This window comes from Mauremys reevesii, linkage group 7 (assembly GCF_016161935.1).
Source record: "Mauremys reevesii isolate NIE-2019 linkage group 7, ASM1616193v1, whole genome shotgun sequence".
NCBI lineage: Eukaryota > Metazoa > Chordata > Testudines > Geoemydidae > Mauremys > Mauremys reevesii.
The window spans coordinates 63,975,664-63,989,572 of NC_052629.1; the positions used below are offsets into that span (position 1 = coordinate 63,975,664).

A 13,909-nucleotide genomic window follows, 5' to 3' on the forward strand; every position below is an offset into this window, starting at 1 on the left:
TGCAAGACAAAAGGGTGAGAAACACAGCAGAAGTGTGCCCCGTTTTTGGTATACTTTTCAATGGCCCTCACCCCCATAAAGTTTTTTTAGATCGCTCCCCTTAATCCTTCCATGATGGCAACTAGATTGTATTAATGTGAGACGTTATGAACAGATACTGAAAAAAATAGGACAACCATCGGAGAGTTTATCCAGATGAATACACACATGCATACTGCTATTTAAAAATACTCATTAAACCCTATACACTGTGACAAGTATGCATGACACAAATACATCTGGTATAAATAGTGTATCACTAGTTTATGTAGCTCATTTTAAGTCCGAGGTGCACAGAACTTAAAATAGGAAATACACAGGGTATGCAGATGGAGAGCTGGCGTTACAACTTGCCATCCCCTCCCACAAATCAGCCAAACATCTAAATATTTGCAGTCAGATGAAGAGGCATGTCAAAGCTTCTATTTTTAATGGTATAACACACATGCATCCAAATTCAGATCATGTATTTGCACCTAATAGTACAGCAGAAACTACCTGAAATAAGGACAGGCAACAGCTCCTTCACAGTGTTCATGGAGTTCACCAGCATCACTCTGTGTTCCTGATGAGTCAATTCTTGCTGTCTTTCATCAATCATTTTGGCCATCTTTGTCATTCCTAGGTCATATAATGAAATTCAAGTGATAAAACTGTTAGTATTGAGTTTCCCCAGATTTATGAACATTTTACAAAGAATGTCTAGGCTCAGTTATTTGTTTAGCTTTCCAAACAAGAACACGAACATGTAATGAGGTATGCCACCACTAAAGAAGTTTTGTATCACCTACTTTTCATTAAACCATATTTCAGTAGTTTAAGGGAAGCCACAGATCCAGTTTCTAGTTGTTAATTCAAGCTAGAATATAGGTCTCAATTTTGACGTTCATTTATCATGAATTTTAAGAAAAGAGCTATACAAATACAAAAGTAATGAACAGTCTACTTCATGGAAATTAGTCAGTTCAGCAATGTATGACAAGGTAGTTTAGAACTCTTTTTCCTCCTTTAGCTTTGATCAGGTCTCATCTAAATAATGGGGTGGATGACAAGAATAGGAAAATATCACTGACAGGTTTAGTTTTGTTGGCTTCAAAGACTTTCATTGTCTGGAAGTATTACGTGATTGTATTAATTTACACTGTCCTAGAAAAATTAAATAAAAATATCTTAATTCTCTAAAAAAATTATATTGGTGATGAAAGGAAGAGAATCAAAGCATGTTTTACTTTGGATTTCAGGAGTAAATGCACTTTCAAGACTTACATGAGGAACATAGTGGAATATACATGTATAATCACACTTTCAATTGGCCAGAAACTATAGAGGAAACCATGTATTCCTCCTCACCCGCATCTTAAACACAACATGCAATCTGCAGGTTTTAAGATATGCATTGTTCATGCTTGCATATGTTCATGGAAATAGTATTCATGATGGGAGTAAGATAAAGTTGCACACTGGGTTAGCTAAAGAGAAGCCAGACTTCTGCCTTGGAGGAGCTGACAATGTTTTAAGGTGGTTCTTTAAACTAGAACTAGGGGGAAAAGACATGTGTTGAGGAGCACTTATCCCTCAAAGAGATGTCTTTTTGCACATCAGTAATACCAAAGTAACACTGTTAACCAGTAAAGAACAGGACAGACTGAGTTGGAAGAGGTACACTCCAGAAGGAAAAAGAAAATTCTCAGGTTAAGGAGTTAGAGAAATGAAACATTTGTGGGATACTTTATTATTTGACTATAAACCACACAAGAACTCCTGAGGTCACAGAGATGGAGTAGCAGCATTATGCCTAAGACTATAAAAAACTTACTATCAATATTATATTTTAAGTGTTTAGTGATTATTTGAGCCAAACAAATGTTCTTCCTAAATCAAAATCCAGCCCAAGTGAAGCCAAAAGAAAGGAGCAAAACTTAGACATGTAAAATATTAGGAGGGCTAGGAATTTTAAAGATAAAGAGCCAGAGATACAAAATAAGTAAAATTGAACCCTGCCAAGCCTAATGGAGAGATACTGGCAAATGTCAATTTCAGCTGACTCACTGAAACAGATGAAAAAAATATCCATTAGTAACAGCTAGTGAGAGTGCAGTCTATTCCCCCAACTTTGCACCTGAAGGGATTGGGTGTCACTGGCCCTGTGGAAGTGCAGGGAGCCCTCTGTGGCCCTGCTGTCACTGGGGATAGGACAGCAGAGCTATAGAGGGCTCCCTGCACAACCAGTGACAACTGATCCCTGCAGGTTCAAGGTTCAGGGAAGGCTGCTGTGTTGGCAGGGGGAGCAGAGTCCCCTGGCCAGGATGGTGAGAAGGAAGAGCTTCCTGGCCACAGGGGAGGCCACCCCACTATAGAATGGCTCCATCCCCAGGCAGGAATTGTTCAGCAGTGAGGTGGCCTCCCTCATGGCTGGGGCTCATCTTCCCCCTGGCAGCCCTTTGCTCTGCTGGGCTAGAACCAAAACTTCCCCTGCATCTTGCACCCAGGTGTCTTGGTCCCCTGCCTGTGCAGGGAACCCCCTGCAGCCCCATTATCAGTGCTATTAATCGTTGAAATTGCAAACAAACAAAAAAATTGATTCTGCCATGCCTAAAAATAAGCAACAATTATACCAGAAGGAGAAACCTGTGAGATAACTGGTGGGTCTACATGATTTCATGGGAGCAAAAGAGAATGTTACTGACCTACTCTTTCCTGGTAAAGAAGACAAGGCACTGTCAGTGACTGAGGTATCAAAGGCCTTGTCTAAACTTGCGGTGGTGGTGTGTAGTGTATGTGTAGTTTAACTGCTTTTCACTGCGGTGTGTGTTCACACTGTAGCATGTAGCTATTCACAGCAGTGAAAGGCTCTGGCAGGGAAAGTCTCTAGGACAGGGATCAGCAACCTTTGGCACGCAGCCCATCAGGTAAGCCCTGGTGGGCCAGGCTGGTTTGTTTACCTGCCGCGTCCGCAGGTTCGGCCAATCGCAGCTCCCACTGGCTGCAGTTCGCTGCTCCAGGCCAATGGGGGCTGCATGAAGCAGCGGCCAGCACATCCCTTGGCCCGTGCTGCTTCCTGCCGCCTCCATTGGGTTGGGAGCTGCGATCAGCCGAACCTGCGGACATGGCAGGTAAACAAACCGGCCCAGCCCGCCAGGGGCTTACTCTGATGGGCTGCGTGCCAAATGTTGCCTATCCCTGCTCTAGGATACTACACTGCCAAAAAACAGCACTCTCAGTAAAATCACCTATACCAGTGAGAATACTTAAAGCGTGCTGGGTCGCAGATCAGGAAATAAAATTTCCCAAAAGCAAGCAAGGTCACTGAGGGATACATGTTTTTAGTGCTACCTGGGAAAAACACCCTCTAATTAGCTGCTCTTCCTCAGAAGGTGGGCCAGCAAGGAAACAGCCAATTAGGGCAAAAACAGGTAGAGCTCTCCCCCCTTAGGAACCAACATCATTCTCACTAGGAGGGAGAGGATAGGAGGTAACAGGGAAAAGAAAAAAAGAGGAAAAAAAACCCAGCAGCTCAGAATGGCTCCACTCCCTATTCTCATCCTGTGAGCAACAAGACGACTCCTCTGTCCCTCCTGCCCCTGCTGCAACTGGGCAGAAAGGTCCTCACTGTAGCCCCCTCACCCCACAGGACTGGGAGAGAGAAAGAACACCACAAGCTGCAGAGATGAGGGTAGAGGGGTAGGATTGATTTGGGGCTGGGGGCAGAATTGATTTCTGGGCAGATGTGGGGGTGACGACAGACAGCCCCACCCCCACACCCATTTTTGGAGACCACTTTAAACACAAACCATATGACTGGTAGATAGCAAATATTGCATTTGGCTGTATGAAAGACAGCAGACACTATTATGGGAATGACAGACCCATGAGACTTATTTCAGTGTCAATTGAACTGGCTGGAAAATTAGAGTTATAAAATACTGAGATAAACGTGACAGGGACAAACCAGCATAGAATCATAGAATTCAAGATCAGAAGGGACCATTATGATCATCTAGTCTGACCTCCTGCAAGATGCAGGCCACATAAGCCGATCCACCCACTCCTTTAGCAAGCGACCCCTGCCCCATGCTTCGGAGGAAGGCGAAAAACCTCCAGGGCCATTGCCAATCTTCCCTGGAGGAAAATTCCTTCCCGACCCCAAATATGGCGGTCAGCTGAACCCCGAGCATGCGGGCAAGACTCTCTAGCCATACCCTCTGGAAAAAGGTTATATCATATCATTGACCCATTGTACTATTTACCAGTGTGGCACTTAATTGACCTATTGACTAAGCCCGTTAACCTATCATACCATCTCCTCCATAAACTTATCTAGCTTAATCTTAAAGTCATGGAGGTCCTTCGCCCCCACTGTTTCCCTCGGTAGGCTGTTCCAGTATTGCACTCCCCTGATGGTTAGAAACCTTCGTCTAATTTCAAGCCTGAATTTCCTGACTGACAATTTATATCCGTTTGTCCTCGTGTCCACATTAGCACTGAGCTGAAATAATTCCTCTCCTTCCCTGGTATTTATCCCTCTGATATATTTAAAGAGTGCAATCATATCTCCTCTTATCCTTCTTTTGGTTAAGGAAAACAAACCGAGCTCCTCAAGTCTCCTTTCATACGACAGGCCTTCCATTCCTCGGATCATTCTAGTGGCCCTTCTTTGTACCCATTCCAGTTTGAATTCATCCTTCTTAAACATGGGAGACCAAAACTGCACACAATACTCCAAATGAGGTCTCACCAACTCCTTATATAACGGGACTAGCACCTCCTTATCCCTACTAGAAATACCTCGCCTAATGCATCCCAAGACCGCATTAGCTTTTTTAACGGCCACATCACATTGCCTACTCATAGTCATCCTACGATCAACCAGGACTCCTAGGTCCTTCTCCTCCTCCATTACTTCCAACTGGTGCGTCCCCAGCTTATAACTAAAATTCTTGTTAGTCATCCCTAAATGCATAACCTTACACTTCTCACTATTGGATTTCATCCTGTTACTAATACTCCAGTTTACAAGGTCATCCAAATCTCCCTGGAGGATATCCCGATCCTTTTCCGAATTGGCAATACCTCCCAACTTGGTGTCATCCGCAAACTTTATCAGCCCACTCCTACTCTTGGTTCCCAGGTCAGCAATAAATAGATTAAATAAAATCGGACCCAAAACCGAACCTTGAGGAACTCCACTGGTAACCCTCCTCCAACCTGACAGTTCCCCCTTCAATACTACCCTCTGAAGTCTCCCCTTTAACCAGCTCCTTATCCACCTCTGGATTTTCATTTCGATCCCCATCTTTTCCCAATTTAACCAGTAATTCTTCATGCGGTACCGTATCAAAGCAAAATCACGGCTCTCCAATCCACTCTAAGTTTCAGCCTATCAACAAAGTAGACAACACAAGAGATGTATTTAGTTTGAGAACTCTCTCACAACAGGCCATAAAATAATCTTAGTTATGAGGCGCAAGAGATAAGGATTGTCATGGATTAGAAACGGTCTAAGGGACAGACAGAAGGAAGCGTCACTTTTCAGCATGGCAAAAAAGATTAACAGTGAAAGGGTACTGCCCCATCAAAGACCTGGGCTAGGACTGGAGTTTAATATGTGCTAATGTTAACACATTAATATTCTGGAGTAGGAGGATCAATGATGAGATGGAAAGTTATGGAGCTAACAACATTTATGGTGATACCCCAAACTAGAGAAGACTGAAGAACTTCAAAGGAGCCTAACAACACTAGATAAAATACACAATACCATAGCAGATGAAATACGGGGTTGAAAAATGCAAAGTTTCTAAACACTGATCGACATAATTTGAACTATACATACACATTATTGGGTTCGAAATTAATTGTAACCACTCCAGGAAACCAAGCTGTGCTTATTGTGCACAGATCAATGAAAATATCTGCTTAGTAAGTCATTGCAGTCAAAACAAAAATGTTAGGATGTATAAACAAACAACTTGCTCTGATATAGCACTTTTCATCAGTAGATCTCAAATTGCTTTACCAAGGAGGTAAGTATTATCCTCATATTGTAAATCAATGGTGTATTCTCACCTGAAATAGCTATACGTTCTGGTAATCTTAGGTCAAAAATAAATAATTTTAAATATCTGAGAAGTAAAGGAAGTCCAGAGAAAACCAATGGAAACGATTAGAGCTATAGAATGATTTCCATATGAAGAAACCGGCAAGAGTATGACTGTTGATTTAGAGATGACTAAGTAGATACATGAAAGATGTATGTAAAATAATGAATGGTTCTTATTTCTTTAAGCACAACAAGGGGATGCCAAATATATTGCCTTCAATTTCATTATTTCTCATAGGATTTTTTTTAATCACAATGCATGACCAACTTACTACTACAAGGTAACACTGAGGCCAAGAGTTTGAGAATGAAAAAGATTAGCCATTGTGGCAAGGCACCTCCTCCATCTCGCCAGGCTCAGTACCAGGGGCGGCTCTAGGCACCAGCAAACCAAGCTGTTGCCTAGGGCGGCCAAATCTAGGGGGCGGCAGGCTGGGCCGGTGGACCTGCCGCAGTCATGCCTGCGGGAGGTCCACCGGAGCCGCGGACGACCGGACCTGCCGCAGGCATGACTGCGGAGGCGCCGTCCCCGCGGCTCGGCTGGACCTCCCGCAGGCATGACTGCGCAGCTCAAGCCGGAGCCGCCGGACCCGCGAACCGCCCGCAGCCGTGCCGCGGAGGTCCGCTGTTCCCGCGGCTCCGGTGGAGCTCCCGCAGTCATGCCTGCGGCAGGTCCGCTCGTCCCGGGGCTCCGGGGGACCTGCCGCGGGAGCTCAACCGGAGCCGCGGGAAGAGGGGACCCGCCGCGGGACCGAGGAAGGGCGGCGCAGCACACCGCGCTGCCTGGGGCAGCCTATTTTCTAGAGCCGCCCCTGCTCAGTACTTCCCCCTTTGACGGCGGCAGGACCTGGAGTAAATCAACCCCACTCTGGACAGTGTTTGTCTTCCCACTCTGAGTTTGTCAGTATTTTCAAGGTAGGCCTCAGCACAGGCCCAAGGAGTACTCCTCCACCAAACAAAAGAAACCAATTCACAAACACAAAACAAGGGGATGCACCTTTCCCTGCTGCTTCGCTGGGTTGGGGGGTGGCAGTCCTCCCCCTAAACAGGCATTCAGTTTTGGTTGTTTCCCCTGTAAGGAGGAGAGCTGCCTCTCACTCTGGAAAAGCCTATCTCCCTGCCACCCCTAGACCTGCAGCAGCTGGTCTCTCTTCCCTTTCTCTCACCAGAGGAGGGGTTTTTAAAGGTCTCAAACAGCTCTTAATTGGACTCAGGTGTCCCTAACTGACCTGAGGTAACCCCTTCTCAGCTTGTAGGAAAAAGGGCACATCACTCTTGGGCTCACATACCTGCACTTCCACCACTCTCTTGCAGCCGTCCAGCCTGACTTTGTCACACCTTATATAATGGGACAAACATGCTTTACGGCATAAGACAAGTCTAACAGGTGTTAGTTAAAATTCCCCTGTAGGCCAGTTATTTCAGGATATGGTTTCTTGGTTCTCTCTTTGAAACAGCTAACACTGGCCACAGAGATAAAGTACTAGACGAGATGGCTCATTGGTCTGATATTGTATGGTAATTCTTATTTACATGGACATATTTATTTTTATTCAAATCAAAAGTTTAATATCTAGTATTTTCCTGCAGCACAACTAGCACCTCCGCAAGTCATACAGGCTTTATCAGACTCTTGGGCAAAGGCATCAATACATGTAATAGAAAGACCTCATCAGCAAGGTAACAGGTCATAAAAAGGCTGCAAACTAACTGGGAAGTAAAGAAAGGATGGTGAATAATGAGGGGGGAAAAAGGGTCTTTTATAACATTATGCTGGTCTTTTATAACATTATTTTCAGCATTCTCACTAACATGAAGATGTCAAACTCATACTGTGGTTTAAATGTATACCATCCCAAGAGATGCCTTCAAGACATAAACCATCTGAATCAGAACACACTGGGTCTATTTCCACAAATGGGATTCAGCTCTGTGTTAATGAGTGCACAGCTTCCACAACTGTATTTTATGATGTACAGCAAAAATACAACAGCAAATGCTAACTTTTAGCACATTACTCCATCAAAGTAAAAGACATTGTAGTGCATTCCATTAACCTCTCTTATGGATATTCTGACGTGAATAAACCAACACTGGTCAATTAAATCATGGTGCACAAATTTTCTAATTAGAACTACTATACATACTGAAAAGAATATTTGTCAAGCAGAAAGAGGTAAAAAATGGTTGGCCTCTAGCTGTTTTCAAAGCCTCAGCTTTAGTTCTCTCCAAGATCTTGCCTCTGAACTACTGGAGAAATAGAGCTGCATGCAAGAATATAGTCACAGGACTGGAAAGGTCTAACCTGGACCCAGATTCTTTGTGTATGTCACCAAATCCTCCATAGTCTCTACCACCTCTGCTACAGTTAGGTATTCCAAAATTCCTTTGCAGACACGGATGATTTTACGGACCTAGGGAAAAAAAAACATTCCAGCATTTATTAGATCAAGCTATAATACAATAAATTAGAAATACTTGTTTATTACTGAAACAGAACAGGTACAGCATCTGGTAGCATAATTTATAGAAACGTATGTGGTTTGGAATGTTGAATAAGCTGCTCACCATTTGACTACTCAAGAAAGCCTCAATAGCCAAAATCAACGTCTCTGTACTTAGAAATGCAAATCCTGCTTCTAACAATTTTCAACTGTATGACGACAAAGAATATCAGAGTAGTAGTAAAATGGTGAGGAAGTGTATTTAACTATTATGGCACTAGAAAAAAGGCTGTGAGTTTGAAGACAGCATAATTTCAAGTTTATTATTGCTATTCAACTGGTAAAAAAAGAAATCACTTAAGCCAACCTGTATCAGAGTAGCATACTCCAAAGTCTACCCTATGAAAGGTTATCCATTAGGCAGTTTTGCGCATGCAGAACACAATATACAATATCCTTTTTTGAAGGGCAGATCCAATTTCTTAAGTCTTCCAAAAAACAATGCACATTTGAAGAGAGGTACTTATTCTCCTTTTACTTCAATATAGATTCTGTACACTTTGGTTTAATACTCTGTTAATCCATATTCGGTTTTTAACTGCTTTTTAAAAGAGTCACACTAACATGTATAAATATTGCCTCTTCAAGTCTTCTACCACATACTTCAGAGCATGGCAAAACAGAGAGATCCCATGGCACCATGAAATCTTATTTTAGAGGATGTAACTTTGAAAGTATTGCTTGTAGTGGATTCAAATCAAACTCCAAGTGTTGATAAGTCTGAAATTATGCTTCTAGAAACTGTCCTCAAAAACAGTAGCTCACAACTACCGCTAAAACTAAGGTAGATAAGCCAACATTAGAACAAGGGCTCTCTTGAAAGTGGTTGGGAACATGCTAGATTTGTGAAAATCAAATCCAGAGTCAAATATATGTGTCTTGTTGAACTTGGGTATGTCACAGCTGAAGTTGAGAGCATCTAAAAAAGCTTAACTTAAAAAAAACTGAATCCTCTGAGCACTGAATCTATAATTGGAATAGGTGAACATGCTCATAACTGTGGTACTGATTATAATCACCTGCAAGAATATATGTGATCACTAGTGCCACAAAGTAATTCCAAGCATTAGCCTCATCTCAGGATGTCATGATAAGAACAGTTTCAGTAATCAGTGAGTTAACAGTGAAGGAGCAACACTGGTACTGGTGCTAACATACCATGGGAAGGAAAGCATATGGAGACTTTGCAGGTTGAAAGGTATGATATAGGTAAACATTGTAAGCAGCAGCAATTTTTCCTCAACCAAATGGGATATGTTTATCTTAACTTCATTCCCTCTTAAAGGCATGATGCTAGTCGCTAGAAAACAGGAGATACCATATTCCTAAGAAGGGGAAACATGGTCACAAAAGTGAAGCAACCCAATTGGTTCCATTACTAACACCATACACACAAACATACACAAGATGAAGCAGAAGCCTCAATCTCACAATTTCTTGCATCTATGGGTTTACATAAGGTCCTGAGTGCCATTTTTTTTGGAGGGGGGGGGGGAAAGGCAGAGATGAGGGGGATTAAGAAATACACAAAAACCTGTAAGTAACAAGGCAGCATGAAAAGGCTTTTCTTGGCAGGAAGACAGGCACAAAGAATGCTTTCAATCTATTCAAACAGAGTCCTTGTCACGGATAATGAATTTTGGGAAGTGCTGTAAATTAGCAAATATAAATTAAGTGGGTACTTGAGATAACATGATACTGATATATAAAAGATGATGTTATTGGTACTAGGACACCTACCTCAGCCTCATCAAACGTCAGAAGCAAGTCTGATGTACCAGAGAGGATGCCTCTTGATCCATCAATGAGATAATCACGAGCAGGTACTGAATAAGGATCTGCTTGCAGCATCTGGGCTGCCTGGACAAGTTTAGTGCAGGCATTCTCCACTCTGTGTGCAACAATAAGATACAGCCATTAATACTTACTCTGCATACTCTGCCAGAAGTGAACAGATGTGTAAACTTATAGGGGGTTGAAATCTCATTATTTGTAACTATCAAAACACAGCAAGCAAACTGTTTATCCATCTCAATACACACACACACACACACACACACACTTATGGTTTAAATGTGCAAATATAAATATTTACACATCACTGATGAAGTCAGCCTTTGTCTTTAGAGCAAGATATACAAGTTAACAACACTGAGGTAACAGGTTAGAGACACTGACATGAGTCACAAAATACCCTTTTAGTTCCAACAATTAGGTAGAGGGGAGTTTTTCCAACAGGATCATAGAGTCAATGTAATCACTGTGCAACATCCTGGCATTTGCATTATGTTCTATTAATGTCAACAGGTAAATGCATTAATAGGTAATTAATCAGAGCTGTAAGTTAAGATAACAAAAGGACATTTTGTGAAAAGTATTGAGGCTCCTCAGATCTTCATTTGTTAATGAAGAAGCTTTCCAGCTCTTTAATGTATATTACTACTTGTGCACGTCAATATCATGTGAATAGGCATATGGTCTGAATCTCCTCTCTCTCAACTTCTGATACCAAGTCTAAGAGAGAAGGTCCCAAATGCAGAATGTCTGAGTGTTATTATAACCCTTAACTCAACACAGTTGATATGAGCTTTAAAATTAATATTAAACTAATTCTATCCAGCTATTTGAAATACAGCCCTAAAGAAAACTATTTTGAGTTAAGGAGTTAACCCTGTTTCAGTTATCAATTTCTTTTTAACTTTTCGCCAATGTCGTATTCTTTGAACAAGTCAATCAGAAGCTTTCTGGTAGCAGAGCAAAAGCTTGCTTTCCAGCCAAACTCTAAAGCTTTAACACAGAAGTTCAAACTAAGCAACTGTTAATTTGGCCTCTCATGTCTGGATAGTATCCTGGCATACAGATTAGCAAGCAAGCATCTGCTCTGCCACCATTTCGTTGCAGGGCAAAGCTATCAAGGGAATGTTTTGCCAAGTTTAAGTCATTGATCAAACAGTATTCATATCTTCTATGTTCACATTTCCCTGAGCATTCATGGAAACAGAAGCATTTGAAGTGGTGCTTCTTAGTGTGAATACAGGCATTTGTATAGGTGTGCACATATTTTCATGCTCACCCAAATACCTTTTGTATATTTATTCCCACAAAGTAAATATTTGCCAAAACCAAAAAAAAATCAATTGTAAAATTTTCTTAACAGCTTAAAAAACTAGCTTCCACCTTCCTCTTTCTCCACAGTAATTGTGCTATAAGCTATCATAGCTGGGCACCAACACCAAACAGTGCAACTCTGAATACTTGTCAATGAACACAAGTTAGAAATTTATATTAGATTTGCAGAAGTGGGGAAAAGTTACCACACACATCCTGAAGTTGGGGCATGGGGAGAGAAGGAAGCAGAAGACATTACATATCAGGTGCAGTGGGATAGACAATGAGGGGCTGAAGGAGTAGAATTAACAATTTTAAACTGTTCCCTCCCTATAAAGTACCAAAATTCTCCACTATTACTGTACTCAGGTGTGTGCCTACAGGGAGCCAGTTGAATAAGTAAGATTCAGTAGAGTTGTCTGTAGTTAGCTAGGTGAAGCAAGGAAAGCAATTGAAAAGCAATAGTGTATTTATAAAAGACAAGGAACATTAAGAGACTGTAAAGAGGAAACCGAATGGTAACATGACAGAAATAAGTCTAGCACCAAAGTTTGTTTGCAATACAAAAGCATTCAAGTGTACTAACAACAACTCTGTCGTCCTGTCTTCTTTCTGCATCCGCACACAGAGGAAGAAAGCCTCCTTGGGGCTGCGTATGCAGAGGTGCCCAGGCAGCGTGCACTGTGAGAGCAGTGAATAGGAGCCAACCGCACAACTTCCCCACAGATCCCTTCTCCTCGCCTCCCGGGGGGCAGCAGGGTCAGGGATCCTAGGAGGTCATGTTGGGGATGCACTTCACTGCCCCACAGCTGGCAGCAGCCAGGCTGGGGGATGTGTGTGCTTTTCCTCTAAAACCTACATTTTATGTCAAACTTCAAAACAGACAAAAATAAATAAAAATACAGTTAAATAAAATCCTCTTCACTGAACATCCCATTCCAGTGTGACAGACCTGGACACTGATGTCCTAATTATCCTCAGAACAGGTGCGCACGGGCCTTTTCCTGCAAATGTGATTCACCCTAGAGGTGGAGAACCCAGTTCTCAGATTAGATGTCAGTTCAGTATAAAGCCATCTCACACTGCCGTCATTCTACTGAGACAGCCACGAAAGGAGCTAAGTATGCAGTTTATGTACTCATGTGTTCCTTATGGGCACCTGAGTCCCGTCAGTAGCACCATCACAGTTTGGAAACAGGGTGAGTGGTAGCGTTTTCCCACCATGCAACACATTCTTAGAGCTAGAGTGTTGACAGGGTGGAGGCAAGAGAGGGGACTGCTCGGCCCACTTGGGTCTGTGCACTGGAGTATGGACACCAGAGCCCTAGGTTTGAGCACAGGTCAGAAAATCCTTAACCTAGGGTTAAAATGCAGTGTAGATGCTAATGCCCATGGTTCCCTGATACACGTCAATTGACTTGAGTCCCACTAGCCCTGGATTAACACTGATGTGTAGACATACCCTCACATGCCTAATGGACACTGCTGGCCAAACGAGTACAAACTGGAGTACATGACATACACATGCACCAATGGTGGAATACACTTGGACAAGTACTTGAAGATCACAGATCCCTTCAGTGTTTGAAGCTCACAAAAGGAAGACCTGGCCAACGCCTTCGGGTCCATCCCCCACCACCCCAAAGGAAGAGTCAAGACATCAAGGTTACAAGACTTATCCGCCCCAGCTACCCACTTTTGGGAGCCTATAAAAAGCTTCAAACAAAGTATTGTTAAAGTGACGCATTCTAGCTTTTTGGGTAATCACTGCCGGCCTAGTAACAGATACAAATTCAGATGAAGGACTTTCCTGGAGATACGACACTGATTATGTTGCTCATGGGTTTCCCTCCATTTTCTGGTTTCCTCCCACAAGACAGTTAAGTACAGCGCAGGACATAGATTCTCCTTACACGGATCTTAGGGCTAGTCTACACTTATGAGCCGGGTCGACGCGGTGAGTTCGACTTCTAATCTGGACGCGATAGTTCGAACTCCGGAAGCGATAGTTCGAACTCCGGTACTCCACCACTGCAAAAGGCGGTGGCGGAGTCGACCTTGGAGCCGCAGACTTCGATTCCGCGGCGTCTGGACGGGTGAGTAGTTCGAACTAGGGTACTTCGAATTCAGCTACGCTATTCACGTAGCTGAATTTGCG

The 13,909-nt window shown here is 42.8% G+C and overlaps 1 protein-coding gene across 4 annotated transcripts in view; it reads right to left on the reverse strand.

The window, feature by feature from the left end:
- Positions 1–13,909, reverse strand: part of VCL (vinculin) — a 98,377-nt gene that overhangs the window by 42,800 nt on the left and 41,668 nt on the right. For all 4 annotated transcript variants that reach the window (XM_039546531.1, XM_039546532.1, XM_039546533.1 and 1 more), the window contains exons 3-5: positions 10,384–10,534; positions 8,445–8,553; positions 538–660 (exon numbers count right to left, since the gene is read on the reverse strand). In XM_039546531.1, the coding sequence (XP_039402465.1) occupies positions 538–660; positions 8,445–8,553; positions 10,384–10,534 (383 nt within the window). The remainder of the gene's footprint in view (positions 1–537; positions 661–8,444; positions 8,554–10,383; positions 10,535–13,909) is intronic.